The 21,168-nt window shown below is 55.4% G+C and overlaps 9 protein-coding genes across 9 annotated transcripts; 4 read left to right on the top strand and 5 right to left on the bottom strand.

Annotated features, from left to right (window-relative positions):
• Positions 1–135: 135 nt before the first annotated feature.
• On the bottom strand, positions 136–893 carry BAUCODRAFT_574236 (uncharacterized protein; the record flags this gene model as incomplete). The annotated part of the gene is made up of 1 exon (XM_007676724.1): positions 136–893. The coding sequence occupies exon 1, from the start codon at positions 667–669 to the stop codon at positions 136–138; it is 534 nt and encodes a 177-aa protein (XP_007674914.1). The 5' UTR covers positions 670–893.
• Positions 894–1,117: 224 nt separating this feature from the next.
• BAUCODRAFT_66207 (uncharacterized protein) lies at positions 1,118–1,709 on the bottom strand (the record flags this gene model as incomplete). Its single annotated transcript, XM_007676390.1, has 2 exons — positions 1,118–1,501; positions 1,566–1,709. 2 exons carry the CDS (start codon positions 1,707–1,709, stop codon positions 1,118–1,120), a joined length of 528 nt encoding a protein of 175 aa, XP_007674580.1.
• A 176-nt stretch (positions 1,710–1,885) lies between these two features.
• BAUCODRAFT_137936 (uncharacterized protein) lies at positions 1,886–2,912 on the top strand (the record flags this gene model as incomplete). The annotated part of the gene is made up of 4 exons (XM_007676723.1): positions 1,886–2,007; positions 2,068–2,097; positions 2,194–2,244; positions 2,338–2,912. Coding segments are annotated over 4 exons (480 nt in total), but the record flags the coding sequence as incomplete, so codon positions are not given.
• A 771-nt stretch (positions 2,913–3,683) lies between these two features.
• Positions 3,684–5,011, top strand: BAUCODRAFT_146714 (uncharacterized protein; the record flags this gene model as incomplete). Its single annotated transcript, XM_007676722.1, has 5 exons — positions 3,684–3,704; positions 3,765–3,774; positions 3,826–3,879; positions 3,943–4,431; positions 4,482–5,011. The coding sequence occupies 5 exons, from the start codon at positions 3,684–3,686 to the stop codon at positions 5,009–5,011; spliced, it is 1,104 nt and encodes a 367-aa protein (XP_007674912.1).
• Positions 5,012–6,290: 1,279 nt separating this feature from the next.
• Positions 6,291–8,950, top strand: BAUCODRAFT_32143 (uncharacterized protein). Its single transcript, XM_007676222.1, has one exon. The coding sequence runs from the start codon at positions 6,353–6,355 to the stop codon at positions 8,543–8,545; it is 2,193 nt and encodes a 730-aa protein (XP_007674412.1). The 5' UTR covers positions 6,291–6,352; the 3' UTR covers positions 8,546–8,950.
• Positions 8,951–9,183: 233 nt separating this feature from the next.
• BAUCODRAFT_32140 (uncharacterized protein) lies at positions 9,184–11,814 on the bottom strand. Its single transcript, XM_007676221.1, has 2 exons — positions 9,634–11,814; positions 9,184–9,572 (listed from the first exon to the last, which is right to left on the bottom strand). Exons 1-2 carry the CDS (start codon positions 11,709–11,711, stop codon positions 9,461–9,463), a joined length of 2,190 nt encoding a protein of 729 aa, XP_007674411.1. The 5' UTR covers positions 11,712–11,814; the 3' UTR covers positions 9,184–9,460.
• Positions 11,815–12,665: 851 nt separating this feature from the next.
• BAUCODRAFT_66354 (uncharacterized protein) lies at positions 12,666–14,991 on the top strand (the record flags this gene model as incomplete). The annotated part of the gene is made up of 2 exons (XM_007676402.1): positions 12,666–14,773; positions 14,832–14,991. 2 exons carry the CDS (start codon positions 12,666–12,668, stop codon positions 14,989–14,991), a joined length of 2,268 nt encoding a protein of 755 aa, XP_007674592.1.
• Positions 14,992–15,251: 260 nt separating this feature from the next.
• On the bottom strand, positions 15,252–17,769 carry BAUCODRAFT_32138 (uncharacterized protein). The gene has a single exon (XM_007676220.1). The coding sequence runs from the start codon at positions 17,655–17,657 to the stop codon at positions 15,417–15,419; it is 2,241 nt and encodes a 746-aa protein (XP_007674410.1). The 5' UTR covers positions 17,658–17,769; the 3' UTR covers positions 15,252–15,416.
• A 291-nt stretch (positions 17,770–18,060) lies between these two features.
• BAUCODRAFT_32137 (uncharacterized protein) lies at positions 18,061–21,088 on the bottom strand. Its single transcript, XM_007676219.1, has 3 exons — positions 20,634–21,088; positions 19,769–20,581; positions 18,061–19,713 (listed from the first exon to the last, which is right to left on the bottom strand). Exons 1-3 carry the CDS (start codon positions 20,676–20,678, stop codon positions 18,247–18,249), a joined length of 2,325 nt encoding a protein of 774 aa, XP_007674409.1. The 5' UTR covers positions 20,679–21,088; the 3' UTR covers positions 18,061–18,246.
• Positions 21,089–21,168: the final 80 nt, after the last annotated feature.

Here is a 21,168-nt window from a genome sequence, read left to right as displayed (position 1 = left end):
CAGATACGGTTCGGATGCACAGCCGTGTGGAGTCGGCAGAGGAGCCGCCTTGCTTTCATTCGCTATTGCCCACGCGGACGCGGGTCCAACGTCTCCCGGGACCGGAGCTAGCGCGCCGCTGCCTTGAATTGAAGATCAAAGCAGTACTGCACAAACGGGCAAAAGTACGGGTTTCATGGACCATGATAACACTGCGCGTTCAAGGCAGGAACGAAGGGAAAGGTAGTCACAGCAATTCATCAACTTGTCGACGTTGTCCAAATCGTACAGTTTTTCTGTCATGAGTACACCACCACCACACGTAGATAGTCCTCGTGCAATCATCCCAGCTTCCTCGAACCTCTGCACTATCCCGCACTTCGTCAACAACCTAGTTGGTCGAATTTCCCCCCCTGCAAAGTCAAGCATAGCACCACGAAGTTGCTGCTCAGCATCCATGGGCTGAGCCAGCGGCGTTAAAGGTTGCGTTGCGTCTGGGAACGCGACGCGCTTGGTCCGATAGTCGTGACCGAGATTGAGCAACTTGTGAGCATTCCAGGTCCACCGTTCTGGTATGCCCGTTGGATCCAGGCGCAAATAAGGACGCAAGTGTTTGGAGATTATCACATCAAGGCCGGACCGAGACGCCAGTGCCAGCAGCGAGAGAGTCGTGAGCGACATTAAGAGCATGATATCGCAGCTGACGCTAGCCGGGGCCAGTCCAGATTATGCCATCAGACCAGCAGCAGCGCCAGACTCGCTCGCGTTGCTCCAACCGAAGCTGCGGGGTATCTCATAATCCATGGCGAACTCGCCGTTGTGGGCTTGCCGCCGGGTGCAGGAAGCGTCTTCTAGAACAGCATGATTGGTATTCTCTTGTCCAAGGCCGCGGATGAGAACAGGTACCTGGTCAGGCCCGTAGCCGACGCTCCTGAACCATCGGCAGTGCGAGCGATGGTGTGAAGCCTCATTCAAGGATTGCCAGATCAAGGCTTCGCTGTAAACCGGTCGGCCGCGGCCAGCCGAGTGCTAAAGTTCGAGGTATAGCCTGTAGAGGCCTCTCTTTCGGTTCGCTGTCGGTTAACGCAAGCGCCCATGGCTTGTCGTGCCCAAAATGTTTATAAAGCATCCACGGCCCTCATTGCGCTGCCATACTCTTCCTCAACTGCCTCTGCCTTTGCCCTGCCTGTAGTTCCAACCGACTGACCGCATAGCTCAACCGTTCCTTCTTCTGTCGCAATTGTTGCAACCTCAACTCCTCCGCCGCGCTCAACGCGTCCGCACCATTGGGTGTCGCCGCCGCCGGAGCCTTCGCGCCTGAAGCTCGGTTCGCACCGGCACTGGTTCGCGACAGCCTTCCCTCTTGCAGCTCTGCTTTCGCAATGAGCGATTGCTCCCGCCGCTCTAGCTTGTCCAGGTACGTTTCCACGCGGGAGAGGAGATTAGTGACTTCAGGTTGGATTTCGGACAGCAGCGAGGATTGGGCGATGGCAAGGTCGTGGGAGGATATGAGCTCGAAGTGCTACAAGCGAGCCATCAGCGATGCGTAAAACGAGTACCGTGAAGTTTTGAGTGGCCAAGCATACTCGTGTTGTCTGCAGTACTTTGGCTAGCCTAGTGTAGTCGCTCACGCCCGAGTCGAGAATGTTGATGCTAGAGTCGAGAAGCTGCATGCTTGAGCGCAAGGAGGAGACACAGCCTTGTAGGGCATTGTGAGAGGTATGATCCATCTAGCCGCCGGCTACATTCGTTACACAGCCCTCACATAGCATTTGTTATCTGCATCATGCTGAGTAGGCGACGCGACTCGCGTTAGGCTCTCCGGCGTTTCCTCGGCTGGAAGCTCTTCGCTCTCAATGCCAAGCATCTCCTCCGTCTCCTCTCAAAGCATCACCTCCGGCAGCGCACCTCCATCACATCCCGGCACTTCCAACCACGCCGTCAAGATGCATCCCACACTCCGACGCATGCAAGAGCAAGGTGGTACCAGCCGGTCATTGCTGGGCAAGAACTTCCGGACGCCAATCTGTCAGTAGTCGCTCAAGCACCGGTGTTGGAAGTTGGGGTCATGGACTGACAGCTCAACAGTGAGACACATGTGGCCTTTCTACTCTGCTGGTACGCATGATCTGAGCCATCAACGCGCCCGGGACCAGTCCGAGGCGCCGGTCAAAGCGCATGAAGTCCAGAGGCTGACAAGATACTTCTCCGCAGGCCTTATTATCGCATACGGTGTTGCCAACATGGCTGGTATGCTTGCGAACTGTACGTTCTACCCCTCCACCTACCTTGGAAGAGCAATTGCTCGCAATAGAGACTACCGGATGCGATAAGCTAACATAATGGGTGCGTTCACAGCCGACGAGTACCGGAACGATCCCAGGAACCCAGCACTCAAGAGCCGTGCGCCAGAGAAGCATTAAACGGCGAAGGTGGCTACTGGAGCAAAGTCCTGAGAAGCGGTGTACAGTATGGCATTGGGTGTGAGGAGCATGTGCTCACCGCTACCCATTCGCTGGTGGTGACTGGCGAGCAATATCCGGCTTGTACATATACTGTCAAACACGGCACGCAAAGGCGGCTAGTCTACTTGTGCAACGCTCTCAACAGCTCACTTTACAGACTGGGAGCGTGATCCTACCTGGGAAAGATCCGAAAGGATGAAGTCGCTAGGCAGTGAGTGACTGCAATCTCTGCTAACTCGAGGTTTCACTGTGGTGAGCCACAGTGGCCACTGGACAGGTCCGCCAAGCAAGAGATCAGCTGTGGTTTGAACGCTCTGTTTTCCATCAGCATGAATGTAATCAACTATTGCCTTGACTACTCTGGCGTAGCCTACGCCTGCAAGCAACATGCTCCAGGTTGTAAACGAGACTTATGGATGCCCTTCAGTGTAGTCTCCATAGCGAGGCTCCACGGCAGATCTTGTCCGGAAAGCGTCGTTCTTTTAATTGTGTCTTCGGCAGCCGTGGCCGGATCGGTAAACGTTTCAGATCCTTTGTGTACCGCCACGCCCAATCACCTTGTGCCGCTCGCTGCAAGAGCACCATTGAATGTGAGTAACGCACTCCTCTTGGAGCAAACAGTGTGCGCCCAATGCGACTCGACAAGGCGTACGGACAGCGTGCAGGCAGAGTCTCTTGGTGGTTGTAGAAGCGAAGCGAGTGTGAAGCAGCAGCGATCGACATTGGCAGCGGTCTGTCAGGGCCGAGACAATTAGAGAGTGACCGGCGGTGCATGACAATCACAAGTGCCGCATATCCTTGCTCACTTCGCTCCCTTATATGAACGACAAACTTGACTGCTTCACGTGAGTCTATATCCTTCACCAAAACCACGAGTCTTCACTGCGAAGTGTGCCTGCTGCATTTTGTGGCGGCGGGCGGTTGTTGGTTTGCCGCTGTCGGGTGCATCGCGCCTTAAATCACGCTCTTCTCCACCGGGCGCTGAGGCCCAAGAAAGCTTGGCACTGCCATCCGAGCACCACTCACCGATCTTGCAGCTGCACGCTGATCCAACACTTGCCCACCCCAGATCACCACCGACCACCCCTTCACCCCCACCACCACTGCCACATCACGACCGCCATCACGTTGAAGATATCGAAGACCTCACTCAATACCGCTCGGTAGAAATACTGAGCAGTCGACACCCCTCCCGGAAACAACAGCCCGGCCTCTGGGCAAACGAGGCTGAACGACACGATGACGACCATGGATTTGCGAGTGAGTATATGGTGGTATGGCGATATTGTGGCCATGTATTGACCCGCTGTGTGTTTCTAGGTCGGGAACAGTTCGTCAGCCTTATCCAGCACGCCACGTCACACACACTGACAGCATGTAGAGTACCGAATAGGCAGGAAGATCGGTAGCGGTTCCTTCGGTGACATCTATCTGGGTATGTGCATGCAGAGTGTGGAACAGCGCGTGGGAGAAATGCACTAACACGTGCTCAATACAGGCACGAACATCATCTCCGGCGAAGAGATCGCCATCAAGCTGGAAAGCGTGAAGGCGAAGCATCCACAGCTCGAATACGAGGCCCGCGTCTACAAGTCTCTTGCCGGCGGTGTTGGTATTCCCTTCGTAAGATGGTTTGGCACAGAATGTGACTATAATGCCATGGTGCTCGATCTGCTCGGCCCCTCCCTCGAGGATCTCTTCAACTTCTGCAACCGCAAGTTCTCCCTCAAGACGGTGTTGTTGCTGGCGGATCAACTCATCTCTCGCATCGAGTACATCCATGCAAAGAGCTTCATTCACCGCGATATCAAGCCGGACAACTTTCTTATGGGGATCGGTAAGAGAGGCAACCAGGTGAACGTGATCGACTTCGGTCTGGCGAAGAAGTACCGCGACCCGAAGACGCACTTCCACATTCCGTATCGTGAGAACAAGAATCTGACGGGCACGGCGCGCTATGCCAGTATCAACACTCATCTAGGTGTCGGTAAGTGTATGTGTCATTCAGTGAACGTAGCTCCCGCTGACGTTGTGCAGAGCAATCGCGTCGTGACGACATGGAATCTCTCGGCTATGTCATGCTCTACTTCTGCCGTGGCTCGCTTCCCTGGCAAGGCCTGAAGGCGGCGACCAAGAAGCAGAAGTACGACCGCATCATGGAGAAGAAGATGACGACGCCCACCGAAGTTCTGTGCCGTGGCTTCCCGAACGAGTTTGCCATCTACCTTAACTACACCCGTAGTCTCCGCTTCGACGACAAGCCTGATTACTCCTACCTCCGCAAGATCTTCCGTGATCTCTTTGTCCGCGAAGGCTTTCAGTACGACTACGTCTTCGACTGGACCGTGTACAAGTACCAGAAGAACGCACAGGCGATTGCGGCAAGCAACCAGGCTCAGAACCCGCCCGCAGAGGAGACGGACGACAAGGCCGGCGGCCGCACCACCAACAAGGCCACGGCTGGCGGCGGACAAACGGCCGCTACTGGTACCCTAGGTACTGGGTTCACCAAGGAGCGCCGCGCTGTCAACAACAATAACTCCAAGACTGAGGGCACTGGAATGTGAGTTGAGACATTCGCCATCCGCGCCACCTTCTCCTCAGCACACTGTCTCTTGTAAGGCGGCACTTTCTCCTCTTGCATTGAAGCTTGTGTGCGCGCTGCGAGGAGACAAGGAGACTTTGGCTGACGTTTCGTGTTCTCGATAATAGGCAACTGCGTTCCAGCAAGCGTGGCGCTGATCAGTCTGGCAGCTATAACAACTACTGAAGAGGACCCTAGTAAACGGCAGGGTTGCCACCTTATCACCACTACTCGATGATCGACTGGACTCTGGGGAAACTGGACGACCGCTCGACATCAACTCCATTCTTTTTATCGTATCGGTGCGAAGCTTGTGTGAATACTGGCTGGCCGTCTCGGAATGTTTCGCTTCTCGCTTGGCCCTAATTCATCAATAATGACTGGTCTTGCAAAGAGAAGCGGACACCATGGCTAGCCGCACATCTAAGCATTCGACTTAGCATACTTATCTGGCAGTGTCACTCGGCAGGGTTTTCGGCAAAGCTGGACCCACCTGCAGGCTTACACGGCCACCCAGACACTGCGTCTATGCCGATTCGATGTGTTGCATTCCATCTGTGAGGAAAGGATGTCGACCACGATCGATCCGATCACGAAGAGGAGACTCTCAGAAAAAGCACAAAAACATTGCTTCAGACCTTAGGTTTCCTTGGTGCGTTCGATTGGCTTGACTATTGGGTTGGTTTTCTTTGAGTGCTGCTGCTGAAAGCAGGCCGATTGGAATGCAAGGCGGCTTCTGCGGTGCGGTCGGATGAGATGGAGACGACGCGTGGGGAGGCAGTGACTGAGTTTTGCAATTGGGTCGGGGGGTCCTGAAGCTATAACATGGAACCAGACTGTGAGAACGGAATTTACGGCAGAGGCAGAAAGACATGTACTCCCAATGCAATCGCGCTTTGTAGCTGCGGTGCCGATAGGAGGTAGATGCGCCTAGCCTTCAATGCCACCTCTTTGATCCATCACACCTCCAACGTTCGTACCTCGCGTCCAGGTGGTAGACGTTCCTTCTGTAAGACATAGGTGTGGCCTTTGGCTCCTGCTGTCTAGCACGTGAGATCGTTCCCACTTCGCCTCCACGCTAGCATCAATTCGGCTTTTCGCGGCAAGCATGCTCGCGTGCCTCTTTGCAACCACACCTTTACCATCGAAGTCTTATTCAACAGCTCGCAGCATGTCTATGAATGCAACTCTGCATAGCGCAGTGTGTGCATCATGCCGGCTGAGGGCGAGCATCAGTGCGAAACAGCTCGCCAGGAGTAGGGGTCCTTACGGGTTGCAGAGGCAATGGGAGGCGAGATGGTTTGGTACGACAAGATCGCGAAGCATGCCAAGGGCGAGACCGAAGTATGTGAAGACCGGTGCTGCGGAGTATGAAAGATTGGAGGATGAGACCAAAGCATTCGGAGCGCGAGCTAGAATCAATTCAGCAGCGGAGGAAGAAGATCAGACAGGTTTAGCAATAGACGCGCACAGACGACGGACGGGATCGCGTATCGACGTAAGCATCGATGGCAGACTAGAGGGTCTTTCGGGTGGTACAAGCGTGCTGAGAATGGCCGATGATGGAGCGCTTGAGGAGATCGAACTTGATAACGAGGGGAGTCAGAGAGGGAAGAAGAGTCGAAGGAAGAAGGGCCGGAAAAGCCTGGATGCTGAGGAAGAAGTTACGCTAGAAGAGGTTGCTGCAAAAACTAGACGGGAGGCGCTGGCGGACTACGACCGGCTGCACATGAACGCGGAGGCTGATGCAGAGATTGCAGAAGATGGTGATGGCGAATTGACGTTGCGAACACATCCTTTGACGCTGGCGAACCGCTTCGGTACCATGCCAACAACGCTACAGCTACCAAAGGACGCATTCGTTGAGCCTGCGACGCTGCTTCTGTCTGGCCTACCTAACCCACATCTAGCCTCGGTCGCTCATCGTATCTTTGGCGGTGTCGGGCTCCCTTACAGCACCTCTACGCCTGCAAAAGGCAAGACGATGCAACAAAAGCCCATCGCGCTTGATGCGGCGCAGGAACGCATGAGTGATATTGACGCAGACGTCTACCTGGGCGTGCTTATGCCGGGGATGTTGGCAAGCATTACAAGTATTCTCGTTGAAACACGCAAACGATTAGGTACGGCATGGGCGGAAAGTCTGGTGGCGAAAGCCGAAGCAGGTGAGCTTCGCATTCTGGATGCCGGGGGCGGCGGCGCAGGTGTGCTGGCTGTGAGGGAATTGTTGCGAGCGGAATGGGAGCGTATGCACGAAGAAGCATCCGAGCATGTAGACTCACCTATGGCTCTTGCAGAAGCAGATGGCAAGCTGGGCGGTGCTTCTGCGTCCCCACCATTGGGCCAAGCGACTGTGCTCACCGGTTCGGACACACTGCGGAAGCGTGCAAGCCAGTTGCTGGATAATACATCGTTCATACCGCGGTTGCCGGACTATGTGCATACTCAGACCGAGTCTGCAAGGCAGGAAGGCAAGTTCGACATCATTGTTGCGCCGCATACGCTCTGGCCACTGCGGGAAGACTACATGCGGAAAGTGCATGTGCAGAATCTCTGGAGTCTGCTGAGAAATGATGGTGGCGTGATGTTGCTGCTCGAGAAAGGCATTGCTCGCGGCTTTGAGCTGGTTGCTGCTGCTAGAAATATGCTCCTTGATACGCGAATATCTTCGCCTGAGTCGCGCGAGCAAAGCTTGGACATTGCTGATCCACGTGAGCCGGAGATCGAGTGGGATTCACCACGTACAGCCGAGGAGCAAGCTGAGAGTCTGACGAGGGTTAAAGAGAAGGGCATGATCATTGCCCCGTGTACGAACCACACCGGATGTCCAATGTACCTGCCGAAAGGTAGAGTGAAGGGCAGAAAGGACATCTGCCATTTCGAACAGCGCTATGTTCGGCCGAGCTTCTTGCAGAAAGTGCTTGGTGCCAGAGACAAGAACTGGGAAGACGTCAAGTTCAGCTATGTTTCTGTTATGCGTGGTCGCGATCTGCGAGAGGCGGACAATGAACATGCGGAGCCGGAGGTTGTGCAAGGCAAAGGAGCTTCTGATCGAGCTTTTGATGCTCATCCCGACCACCTATCGGCGAACCAAGAGCCACCGACTCACTCGCTCAATTTGCCTCGCTCTGTCCTTGCACCGCTCAAACGCCGGGGCCACGTCATCCTCGACCTCTGCACGCCTTCTGGCGTCCTCGAGCGCTGGACCGTACCGCGCAGCTACAGCAAGCAGGCTTTCCGCGATGCTCGAAAGAGCTCGTGGGGAGATCTGTGGGCGCTGGGAGCGAAGACGAGGGTTAGAAGGGATGTCCGGAAGACGAGGTATGAGAAGGAAGAGGGGGCGGAACAGGGGGAGAAGATGGTGGCGGATGTGGATGTGAAGTTGCAGACTAGGGGCAAGAAGAAGAAGGCTAAGGCGGAGAGGGAGCGGAAGGAGAGGGCGGGTAGGAAGGGAAAGGGGAGGGTGGGGGAGGGGGTAGGTGTTGATGAGTATGGGAGATTGATTGAGGTGGAGTGAGAGTGTTCATGTCGGTAGGTATACATTCTTCGGCAACAACTGATGTTGAAGGATTGTGTGCAATGTGGGCTTCCGTCTTCGAACTCCTTGATGTCTCCGCGAATTGCCGACCTCGCACGACTCGCAGTTCAATCGGCCTCACTCCGCTCGAATATCACAGACAGCCGGTCGACAACATTCTCCTTGCTATTCCAGCGTAACCCAAGCTTGGTTCCGTGCTACCTATCCACTGAATGCATTCATCACAGCTTTTACGGTCAGTGTCGCCTTGCTGTTGGTGTAGGCTGTCGAAGTACGGCACAGCTGCGCCATGTGTGCTAATCAGCCTTGTTGCCCGTACCTACCCTCTCGTATCTCATTGGTCAGCCTTGTCTCCTTCACTGAGAGCTATTCTACTTCCAACATGTTAAGATGCCCAAGCTACGCAGTAAGTCTCCAGACCATGCAGTGTCTTGATGGAGGGAACGGGGCAAACGCCCGTCAGCCGGCCGTACCGGCTGATCAGTGTTACGAAACGCAGACTCGAGAAAGCTAAGACATCATCGAATCCGTACGCCATCTTGTCGGCAAGAGGCGGAGGAAAGGTGTTCCGAACGTGCACGGCTTGCGCAGGCTCGCTGCTTGACCAATGTTAGACCTCTAACTTCGGCAATATTTAGAGATCACTACAGGGCCAGAATGCTTGAAGGGGAGGAACATTTTCGCGCACTATGAGCTGTTTCACCAGCTTGACGTGGCGAGCGCAACAGTCCTCCGAGACCCCCTGACATGCGGGTTCGTGACCGTGGTGGAACATTACATAAGCTTGCAAAAACAGTGTACTCCTCGCTATAGGCAGGACGGACTGTCTTGCGGCGATAGGGAGCATCATCGCGATGAAGTCGACACCCTTTTACGATTAAAGCCCTCGCGTCCTTAGTCCTCGTCGAAGATAGCAGTAGCGTTGACCAAGATCGTGTCCAATACCCTTGTCTGCAGCCCTGCGTCCGCAATTTGATCGCCCGTGTGCGTGCCCATAAGGCTTGGCCTGTGATCACCATGTCAGCGTTAACTCTTTTCCACGTGAACAATAACAGATTCAAACTCACGCGAAGCACATCGCCAGGTTGCCACTACCCATCCTGTTCCGGCTTTCATTCTGCATCACCCTCCACAAATGCAACACTAGCGCCCGTAACGTCGCGTAATTCGGGTCCGGCAGCTCGTTGATAAGTCCATGCAGAGCATCTCGCCTTCCCTCTACCCCTTCAATCTTTCCTGCTTCGAGAAAGGCGCCATACTTCTCGCCCGTGACCAGCGGATCGGGTAGTTGCTTGAAGAACTGCTTGAGCAGTCCAGCTGGGATATGCACGTCGTGGTAGAAGTTGGCCGGATTGCGGAAGTCGACGCTGGATGGGTTGTGGTTGAAGCGTGAGATTAGACTCTGAATTTGTGAGGTCGTGCCGGATTGCCTGTAGATGCCGGTCGTTTCGAGTCCGAAGTGGTCGACCGCCAGAATGCATTGGATTACCACGAGCGGGACAGCGGAGGCGTCGCGGTCAAAGAGAGATTGCAGGCTTACGCCGAAGGTGGGACGCAAAGCCGGCAGGTTGTTGGTGGGTGCCGGAGGTTGTTGAGTTTGTGTGGCAGCGGACATTGGGGCGCTTGGTCCGGTCGGGGTCGCAGAGGAGGGTGTCTGAACGTTATTGTAGCCTGGGTCGCGTTGCTGGATGGGAGAGACCATGGATTGTTGTGCTGGTGGCTGTTGGTAAGTCGGAGTGCGCTCGGAAGGATGCATTGGATAAGGTGGGTTCTTGTAGCTGTCTTGTAGCGGTTCGTGCTGGGGGCTATACGACGAGTGTGTGGGCGGTGGCGGGCCATATGCTGGTGCGCGATCGTAATCTTGAGTTGGCTGCGGTTGGTGTAAAGGCTGCGTGTAGCTGGACATCTGCGAAGGTGCGACGAGCGGACCAGGCGGAGGCTGTGAGTTGTACCTGCCGTTCATAGAGCTTGGCTGCGAGCTTGTGGTGTTGACCGACAGAGTGGGCTGCTGTGGTGCAGGCTGAGGCTGTTGAATTGTCGGCGGCCTCTCGACGGTCAGCTCCTTATCTAGTGGCTGCTGAGTCTTCGGTCGTAATGTCGGATGCTGCTCGTATTTGATCTCGCTTGGCCGAGGAGGCACTTTGTTGGCATGTGCCGACACATATGAGTGGAAGTCTCTGTCGTTGTCTATGTCTCGCACGACATCACTCATGCTTTTCTGCGCAAACCCTTCACCTGCAAGCGGCGATATCGCCAATCCGTTGCCGAGCAGCAACTTTTCGTTGAACGTCGCGAACTTCTGCAGCTGCAATGTCAGGCCAGAGTCGCATTCTCGACAAAGCTCCTTGAGCGTCCTTACGGCCCTCGGCCGATGCTCGTTCAACAACGCCTCCCTCTGCGTCTTCGCCATTCGCACCTTCTCCTCGTAATCTGCATCTGCTGCCTGCAACTTTCGCTGCAAATCGCTTTCGTACTGCTCCTGGCTTTTGGGACCTTTCAAGCCCATCCGCCGGCTGCCTTTCGTGTCGCCGGTGCGCGCTCGATCATAATCATCCGCTAGGCCGTCGTACCTCCCCTTGGCCTTGTGCATTGCAGCTTCCGCATCCGAGGCGCGTTTCTCGGCGTCCAGCCCTTCGTGCTTGCACTGCTTCCGACCACGCTCCATGTTGTTGCTGAGCACGTTCAGGTCTTCGTGCATCTGATGCAGCGACAGCGCGAACTGCATGCCGTTGTCCGCCATTCGGTCATGGGTGCGCATCACCTCTGCCAACTGCCCCGCGTAGCTTCCGCCTCTGAACTCCGAACGCTCGATGGTCTCAAGCTGCGACTTCGCCAGCCGCTTCAGACCTGTAGCTTGGTCTTCCTCGAGCTTCGATCGCTTTTGTAGAAACGTTGCGAACTCGCGCGCCGAGGCTATGGATTGCTTGAGACGGGCCAGAAGGGTCGTAATGCCTATCTCACTGTACATGACATCCTCAACGGCCTTGGGTACTGCGTTTGCTGGTGCGCCGTTTCTATCAACGGGTGAAGACATGATTGGGTTAGAGCCCGCCGCAGTAGCATTCATTGGGCTGCCGGCTCCAGAGCCATTGGGTCCGACAGGATCGTCTCCGTTCATATCGAAGGTACCAGGCTGTCCTGACATTATGCTGCTGGTAGTGAGAGTTGGCGGTGGAAGGAGAGTGTCTTCCAGGGTGAAGTGGGAGACGGGGACGCGGCGTAGAAAGAAACTCTATGGCTGTCTCAGCTCGCCGCTGTGCGAGACACCGACCTGCGCCTCCTTAAGCAACGTAAGCGGACATACTGCGGCACGGTCCGTGAGGCCCACTCATTGATGTGAGTTCTTTAAGGTAATTTCAATAGGACACCTGCTACGGAGAATGCCCTCCTCGACCACAGCCATGTCCGTTATCATAAACTCAGCATCCCTCTCTTCAACTGCGTCCGCGATGCCTCACTGCCCAACCTGTAGGTGGCTTGTTGGAGACGGTCATCAGGAAGCTCCAGCATGTCATGCAGCCTTACGATATTAGCTCTGCCAATCTCACTACTTCCGTGGATGAGACTTTCTTCAGACTGAGCTAACAGGGAAGGAACACGTGGAGGTGCCCATACATAGCGTCAACGATTTTCATCAGACAGCAAGGCCAGGCTCTGCTCCGCAGCGCAGCCAGCGTCTTTCATTTCCCTCCTAATCGAAACCACCCAACGCGGAGAGACGTTGGGTGGGCCCCGAAAGGAAAGGGCCCAAAGCCTTCCGTGATCCATTCCCTGCCATGCCATCCCAAGCCTCAATCCTCAGGCGCGTCGAGGCATGCCTCCCTCCCGGTCATGCTGGCTCGTAAGACTGCATTCCATCCGTCTCTTGGATGGATATACTTTCTGATGTGATGTGTACTACCGGATACACCACGAGTGAAGTATGACAAGCCTTCCGCTTCAGCTCACCTATCTCTTCATGCTGCGATCTTTGGCATGTAATGTTCTCCTCAGCATAAGGCATATAGATGCACAGCACCCGTTACTTTGACATAACATACAATAGGCGTTGGACGTTTGCAAACTCAAGATGCGATTGCAGTCCGATAGGCCTACAGGCATGGCAGCGCCTCCTCCGGCAGGCGCAGATGGGACAGGGAGGAGAGGTACGGACTGGCGCGCCGTGTTCGGCAACAGAGGTGGCCGCACCACACAGCAGAGTAGTAGGACGTCATTATCCGGCGCCTCGCAAGATGTACGCAAAGACAGGCCAACATGGACATTGGGCATACTGAATGACCCGGAGACCGACGAGGTGCCGGGATCAATTCTCTTGATGTCAAAAGTATCAGAATACAACGAGCCCTTAGGTCTACGCAATGCACCGGCACGCACCTCCGCATCATCCCTACCCTCGCCGTATCCGCCATCCATCTCCAGCTCGATACGGAGGCGGCGAGTCATCGTACCGGAGAAGAAGCGCACGAAAGACGGCAAGATCGTACTAGAACCACAGCCGGACGATTCCGCCAACGATCCGCTCAACTGGGGCGTGTGGAGGCGAGACCTTGCGCTCTTTTCTCTCGGCTTCTATTGCATGATCGGAGGTGGCATCACACCCATATTGGCCGCTGGTTTCAAAGAGGTTGCAGCCGACTATGGCGTCTCCGTCCCTCGCGTCGCGCTTACGACAGGTCTGTACATGATGGGTCTCGGCATCGGTTCGGTGCTACTTGCTCCGACCGCGATCTTGTTCGGTAAGAGACCGGTCTATCTCGTTGCAGCGATTTGCTTCATCTTGACCTCGATCTGGTGCGCATTGAGCCCAGACTTCCCGAGTCTGATCGTAGCGCGTATCTTCCAAGGCATCGCCGTGAGCAGCGTCGAGTGTTTGCCCAGTGCCACAGTAGCCGAGATCTACTTCTTGCACGAGAAGGCCTACCGGCTTGGCATCTATACGCTCCTCCTACTCGGTGGCAAGAATCTTGTGCCGCTCGTCAGTGCAGCAGTAATACAGAGTCTGGGCTGGCGCTGGGTGTTCTGGATCGTGGCGATCGTTGTAGGCTTCGGATTGTGTTTGCTGTTCTTCTTCGTGCCTGAGACTTTCTGGGATAGGACCCCAAGACCGAGTAAGCACTTAAAGCGGAAACACAGTGTGCCGAGTGGTCCGAACCTATTAAGAGCGGCGTCGTGGACACTGAGTCCGGACGCGAGAAGAAATGGTGCGCCAGTCGAGGCCGAGGATGTTGTGGATGGTGGCATGCCAGCGGCCGAGAAACGACGTTTAGAGAGGCGTGCGCACTTCCAACCGGAAGACGGATCGGAGGCGGAGAAGAGCAACGAGCTTCACGCTCACACAGATGGCGCAGACGCAGAGCAGGACGAGAAAGAAGACTTCACCAAAGTGGACAGTCCCTCAGCACCACAGCAAACCTCTGCCAAGTCAGCAGACAATACTACTGCCAGCCCAGATCCCGTAGGCAGAGATTACTTTAATCTGCGCGAGGCCACGCCCTCAGCCCTTGAGGACGCACGAAGACCACCAGTCGTCTCTCCCATCTCCCACCAGACGACTAACGACAGCAACGCCGCAAAGCCCACTAACCCATACGTACAGCGCTATGTCGCCTCGCCTCCCAAGACCTTCCTGCAACAGTTGAAACCCTACTCGGGCCGCTTAACCCACGCTTCATGGCTTCGTGTCGCCGCCCGGCCCTTCTTACTTTACGCATACCCCAGCATCCTCTGGAGCACGCTTGTTTACTCACTCTCGATCGGGTGGCTGATCGTACTTTCCGAATCCGTCGCCACCATCTACGAGAACCGGGCGACGTACAACTTCACGCCACTGCAAACCGGTCTCGTCTACATTAGCCCGTTTGTGGGCGGCGTACTCGGCACGGCCGTCGCTGGCAAAGTGTCGGATATCATCGTGCGGGCTCTGTCGAGAAGAAACGGAGGCGTCTATGAGCCTGAGTTTCGGCTTGTGATGGGCATTCCCATTGCCATCTTCACTACCATCGGCTTGATGGGCTATGGATGGAGCGCGCAGGAGAGGGATGCTTGGATTGTGCCCACGATCTTCTTCGGCTTCATCTCGTTTGGATGTTCGTTGGGCAGTACGACGGCCATCACGTTTGCCGTGGACAGCTATCGCCAATACGCGGGCGAAGCGTTGGTGACACTGAACTTCAGCAAGAATGTGTTGCACGGGTTGGTGTTCAGTCTGTACGTATACACTGTGCTGGTACGTGGCTGGCACTCTTTGCTAACGGGGATCGTGCAGGTTCTTCAACAAATGGCTCGATGCAGAGGGTAGCAAGGATGTCTTTGTAGCCATCGGCGGGATTCAAGTGGCCTGTCTGTTGACCACGATACCGATGTATATCTACGGCAAGAGGGCACGGATGTGGACAGTAAGAAGGAACATGATGGAGAAGTTCTGAGCAACTAGCCCAGTCAACCTTCGACCCAAGCCTCACGTCGCTTTCGGTTGTTCGACCCGGGCTGACGCATCAGGTACCTTCCTCCGATAGCAACTCCTCTGCGCCATTTGATGCATAGCTGGGAGATGCTCCATATCCTGGGCTATATTCGAGCGAGCTCGCCAACTCAAGAATCGCGTAGACATTACTAATAAGCAGTCATGACAGGCAGTCGTACACGACTGCTATACCATTTGATGTGAAAGGACACTCTCAGGCAGGCAGGATAAAGGACAAGTTGTGGTCAGAACAGGCCGGGCCGCAGTGGTCAAGCCTACATTCGTATATCAATACTGTCTGCACGACATACACACACTCAAAGCGCTCGTGCCACATTTCACAGCATGCCTAAACCATCCCATGGTAAAGACATACCAGCGCAGTCCTCACGCTCCTCTTCGTGCCGTCGTACTCATCAAAGTAATCTTCTTGCCTTTCTTACCCTTCTTACCTCCGCTACTACCAGCCGCCGCAGGTTTTACCTGACCAAGACTCACGCCCTCGATTGCACTGACGAGCTCCGCTTCTTGGTGGTCCATCAGGTCCCGCTCCCAGCCCTGCAGCCAGCCATCCTCGGCTTGGCCGAACTGCGCATCTGTGGGGAGAACGGCGTGGACTTCGGGTGATGTGGGAGCGATGACTGCAGTACCCCAGACGGTCCGGTGCACAGTCGGTGAGGTGGAAGGAGAGGCCAGCGAAGCGAAGCCTGAGCCCTGTCTATTCGACCACGGCGGAGAAGCAGCTTCACCCGGCGAGGCACCGCTTGGGGTGGAGTAGGAATGTGAGATGGATGTAGGAAGAGCTTCCCACTCCGCACTCAGAGTCGGGTCGCTCGTAATGCTTGGTCTTCTCCGGCGAAGGGACATCAACTCGCGCTCTTCTGCCCTCTCGATACGTAAGCGTTCCTTCTCCTCGCGAGCGTCCTTTTCATCGTGCTTCTTGCGTCGGCGGTCCAGCATGGGCTTGAACTCCTCCAATACGTTTGCGGCTACCAGATCGGTCCAGTCGCATTCCAAGAAGGCCACTTCACAACCATACGGTAGGTGGGCTACGTATTTCACACGCTTCCTAAGCTCATCGTCGATGACGTGGCCGGATGAGACGCGCTCGACGCGTGGTAAGATCGAGGATGGAAAGAGCGTGTAAGAGCCGAAAGCCGCTTTGAGGATGCGAATGTCAAGCGGCGAAAGATAGTAATGCGGGCGTGTCTGATAGAAGAGGTACTCAGAAGGTTCCGGCTTGCCAGCGTTCTGGCGGAGACGCATTTCATGCAACGTACGCGGAACCTCACTCGGGTGTGGAGCCGCGTCGTCAGCCGAAGACTGCTCCTCGCTGGGTTCCTGCTGCGCTATGGGCGCCGTTGGTGCGTGGACAGCCTGTCTGAGACGATACATCTCCGGCACGTCATCATCATCATCGTTGTTAAACACGATAGGGGCTCGTTGCGGCAGCTGTACACCGCCGTCGACCACATCCTGCTGCTCTGGCTTCCTCGGCAACAGCGGTGCGTTGCCAATTCCGCGTACCTTCTCCCTGGCCTCGTTCAAGAAACGGATCGCTCGGCCAGTCCACTCAGCGTCCTCACCAAACATCAGCTCATCTTCCTTCTCAAGCTGCTGCACGGCCGCAATAGCCTCGTCGTATTGTTGGCTCATATAGTCTTCGCTACCTTTCATCATCCGTGCATAGTCCATGACCTCCGCAGCAAAATACCATGGGATGGAGTCTCCGGTCGGAATCACATCCGTACTTTCGCGCGGCATGGCGAGCGTGCTGGCCTGTCGTCTCTTCATCAAACGGAGAACTACATCCAAGCCTTCATGTGGCGGCTCTGTCTCTGTTCCAGCATACCATCTCACCGGTCTGGTCTCAGAGACGTAAACGCTGTCCCAGCAGATGGGACATTTCTTCGACCTTGCCCTTCTCTCATGCGCAGCAGGGTGATTGCTGGCATCATCGCTGTGCATATACCGAATTAAACATGCCAAGCAGAAGATGTGGCCACATCTTGCCATACGCGGCGCAGTCGGCTCGCCAAGACATATCGGGCAAGAAGCAGCTTGAGAGACTGGAGAAGCAATGACTTGTAGGACATTGTTCCAGTCCAAGTGGACATCGGCATCGGCAGCTTGAGCCGTATAATCGCCAGCCGGAGAGACAATGAAGCGGTAGTTGGCGTGTATGTACCGCGCTTTGTCCACGGCGTGGTAACCGCTACCCAGACCCCAGGTGGCACCAGACCTGCCACCAGTCCTTCGTGGACCGTTGTAACTATGGCGATGGTACTGCTGCTGTGCGGGACGCGGTGGCAGAGCAATGTTCATCAAGTGCGTGATGTCCGCTGTCTTCCCTCGGCGTCCGATGTTCTGCATGGCGAGCCGCTCATCGTCATCCAACAGGCCCGACTGCTGGAAGCGCTTGCCCTGCTTGTGCTTCGGCTTGGCTGGCTGATTGCTACGTGGCACGGATTGCTGGCTTCGGGCTGATCCGGAGTTGGTGGGACGTCCTGTGGAGTTGCTGAAGAATTGCTGGGTCTGAGAGACTGTAGGCAGAGCCTGAGCGGCACTGCTTGAAGATGCCTTTGACGCGTTGGATATCCCTTTAGTAAGGGCAGGCGGCTGGCTCATCTTGGTGAGTTGACGCGCTGCTTTGTATTGGCTCGGGCGGGGGGAGGCGGCGGGACGTGCTCACTGAAGAGACGTGTGCCGGTGCTTGTCGATGCCTTGCTATGGGCGGTGGATGTTAAAGTGATGGTTTGGTGGCTGTAGCTACGCGCTTCAGCGACCCTAATGGGAAGCCTAGTGGAAGGGGGAGACAGATGGTGGCAGAGATGGCGATGACACAGATGGGCACGACCCCACCGACGCCGCTGCGGGAACTTCCGGCTTCCGGCTTTGTCTCAGGTTGCTATGGTACAGCCGAGACAAATACACTGTTCTGCTCAATCGTCACTCACCTGTTGCCCAGCTTCGCAAGGGTCTTCTGTGGCATAATGGTGCAGGAAACGGAGATGACAGTTGAAGTGATGTAGGGTGATTAGATGTCTATACAGTTCGCAGACACAACGTCGTCTTCTTGAACGTGCTATATAGTATCTCAAGCAACCGAACCGACAAGGTAGAAGGTCATAAATCATGATCGATACATTACCTGTCTTCGAGGTTTCTTTAAACTCTCACCACTATCAACATCCATCCTTACAACCCCCTAAACCATCTAGCAGGACCACGCCGGGCAGGCAATCTGGGTCCCGTACGGGTCTGGACCAGCAATGCCAGCAATCTGGAAGATGGCGTTGATGACACCACCAATGCCCTCTCCAGCAATGAGACCAGCAGCCACAGCGTATCCGTAGATGTCAAAGTGTTTCGGGTTCCGCTTTGCCCAGAAGTACGCAGGTACCGCACCCATAACCATGGCGGTGCCGTAGTAGGTCTGCGGCAGCACAAAGGCAAGACCGATACACATCATGTTCGGGTGGTAGATCCTGTACTTGGCCCACTTGCCGGTGTAGGCATAGTGGCGGATCAGGATCATGATGGCGCCAAAGATGGCGAAGACAATGGAGAAGATGCCGGAGCTGGTCGGGACAGGGAAGGTTGGATCGGTGATGGCGACAGTGACGGCGCGCCATGCGGCGATTGATGGACCACTGAATGGGCAGGTCTCGGCTTCCAGGTCGATAATGCAAGGGTACGCTTTGACGAAGAGCATGAAGAGCGCCGGAGCCAGGAAGACGGCGACGATCGTGCCCAGACCCTGGGCGATAAACTGCTGAACTGGCGAAGTGCGGAGCAGGAAGCCAACACGGAAGTCTCCCACCAAGTCCGAAGCTTGATTGGCACCCATGGACGCGAGCGAGCCACCTAGAAGGTTGAGGCGCTGAGCGTGCTCGACCGGCCAATGCTCGCCCTTGGTTGCGCCACCAAGCACAATCTGAGAAGCCTTCGACGCGGCAGTAAGTGGTGTGATGTCCGTCACGCCAGAGCACTGAACGGCCAAGAAGCTGAAGAAGAAGGCCAGGAAGACGGAGAGCAGTGACATGCCTACAGGCATTCCATACTGCACTCCCAGAACAACGCAGGAGCAGATGATAACGATGACGAGGAGTGGAGCCCACATCCACCACTTGACCAGCTCGTGGGGCTGGGCTGGATCCTGGACAAGATCTTCCTCATTTTGGCCTCCTTGTTTGGCGAGGAAATCGGACTGCTTGCCAGTACGCGCCATCAAGTTGGCAAATGCTTCACATGTACCGCGCCAAACGGCCTTGCAGATGAAGTAGAATACCTTGTATTGTAGGGCCAATTCTGTGAAGCTGACGACGATCATGAGTAACACGCCCGGCCACAGCAACCAAAAGCGTGGCGACGGAGTCTCCTTGGTGACAGAGCTACCAGACATACTCGCGAAGTTGACCATGCCAGACCAGTGCTCCCACTCCGGCGAAGTAGGCTTGAAGTAGTTCTTGCCGAAAGCGGCGCCATTGTGCACCAAAGCAGGACCGATGATTCCCCAGGCGAGGACTGAACCGGCGAAGAAGGAAATTGCAGTGTTGAGACCGACCAGGATACCAACACCGATGAAGGCGGGTGTCCATTCGATAATCCAGCCCCAGTTCTCCACGTTGAGCGCAAGATTGTTGTGGTGACCCCAGATGTAAAACCAAGTGAAAATATGCCACTGCGGACTTGTTAGCGAAGGCACTCCAAGCATGAAAACATCGCGTTCGACTCACATCCCACAACAGGCCCGTTGCGTACTGGGAAACAACGCGAAGCAAGAAACCGACGGAGAACGCGTAGCCAAGCGCCTTCATCTTCATCTTCGCAATGGCCTCGCCAGATGAAGCAGCGTGCATGCTACGAATGGTCATGGCAGTCGCAGACGGCGTTGGGAAGATAAGCTTCAGTTCACGGGCCACGTATATTATGAAGAATTTGCGTAGCGGTGTAGCGAACAGGAAGCCGAAGTACCCGCCAACAATCGTTAGAGCGATCAGACGCGGGAAATCTTCTTGCGGGTTCGTAAGAAGGCCAAGTTGGTAGAGCGCAGGGATACCAGAGATGAAGACGGACGACAGGCCACCAGAAGCTGTTGCCGCGGTCTGAACGATGTTATTTTCTCTTGGTCCGAACGAGCCCCCAAGGATAGGGAAACTCTCGGGGAGAGCCCGCGACAATGACTTGATGACGGCAAACCCAACGATCGAGCCGAAGAGCGAGGCACCAAATGTCCAGCCAGACTTGAGGCCAAGGTACAGGTTCGAAGCGTTGACGAGAGCACCGCAGATGCAGCCAACGAACATGGCACGGAAGGTGACAATGCGTTGCCTCTCCTCTGGTAAGTCGTCGAAAGGCACGAATGGATCGATCACTGGCTCTTCGTCCATCTCGACCTCCTCCATCTCACCCGCGTAGGTCTTGCCGACCTTCTCATCGGTGAACTCGGGTTCGTCAGAGGTGGAAGACTTGTCTTCGCTGCCATTGTGAGATGGCCGGAAGGTGTTCTGCTTCTCGGTAAGAGGAGGAACATTGGGGTTGATGTTGCCCTGAAGTGCCGTCAGTATAGCAACTTGTGCTCATAGTAACGCCCACGCTTACCATAAGCATGACCGGACGGTCAATGACCTCTGTAACGCCCGACATGATGGCGATCAGAGTTCAACGACGCTTAGTAGAGACAGAACTAAGAGGATGTCCATAGGAGACAGAGGAGGGCAAGATGCGCGCTGCCGCATTTATGGACCCATGAAGCAGCACTTACCTGCTCGCTCACGCCGAGTGCTATCTGCACTACAAGGCCCGCCTACGGTTACATTGCAATGATAACCATCCTGAGCTTTGATCTGTCCAGAGCCTGTCCACCACTTACAGCGCACATAATTCCCCGCTTACAAGCAAAGAAGGCGCCACAGAAGCATTTCGCGCAATTGAGTTCCTTGACTCCTGCCATGTAGGGTAAGGTTCGCCATGAGCGACGTGAACCTAGTGTAACAATCTAGGACGTGCAGTCTCTCGGCACGATTTCATCACTCGTGCATCTCGGTTGCCACGGCCGCAAGCCAAGAAGAGATAAGACGGTGGGATTGCGCGGGCCTGAACGGCCCTTTGCAGGAGGCTTGAAGACGCAATAAAG

Source organism: Baudoinia panamericana (genome assembly GCF_000338955.1).
Source record: "Baudoinia panamericana UAMH 10762 unplaced genomic scaffold BAUCOscaffold_4, whole genome shotgun sequence".
Taxonomy (NCBI): Eukaryota; Fungi; Ascomycota; class Dothideomycetes; order Mycosphaerellales; family Teratosphaeriaceae; genus Baudoinia; species Baudoinia panamericana.
The sequence above is the reverse complement of the archived record's forward strand: the minus strand, read 5'-3'. Positions and strand labels throughout refer to the sequence as shown.

What these genes read in the sequence shown, in the direction of transcription:
- BAUCODRAFT_32137 (XM_007676219.1), bottom strand. Translation starts at nt 20,678, where the DNA reads ATGTCGGGCGTTACAGAGGTCATTGACCGTCCGGTCATGCTTATG. An exon ending in ACCGTCCGGTCATGCTTATG is followed by an intron (nt 20,582 to 20,633) that starts GTAAGCGTGGGC and finishes ACGGCACTTCAG; the next exon opens with GGCAACATCAACCCCAATGT. An exon ending in CAACGGGCCTGTTGTGGGAT is followed by an intron (nt 19,714 to 19,768) that starts GTGAGTCGAACG and finishes ACAAGTCCGCAG; the next exon opens with TGGCATATTTTCACTTGGTT.
- BAUCODRAFT_32143 (XM_007676222.1), top strand. Translation starts at nt 6,353, where the DNA reads ATGCCAAGGGCGAGACCGAAGTATGTGAAGACCGGTGCTGCGGAGTAT.
- BAUCODRAFT_32138 (XM_007676220.1), bottom strand. Translation starts at nt 17,657, where the DNA reads ATGAGCCAGCCGCCTGCCCTTACTAAAGGGATATCCAACGCGTCAAAG.
- BAUCODRAFT_32140 (XM_007676221.1), bottom strand. Translation starts at nt 11,711, where the DNA reads ATGTCAGGACAGCCTGGTACCTTCGATATGAACGGAGACGATCCTGTC. An exon ending in AACCTGGCGATGTGCTTCGC is followed by an intron (nt 9,573 to 9,633) that starts GTGAGTTTGAAT and finishes TGGTGATCACAG; the next exon opens with GCCAAGCCTTATGGGCACGC.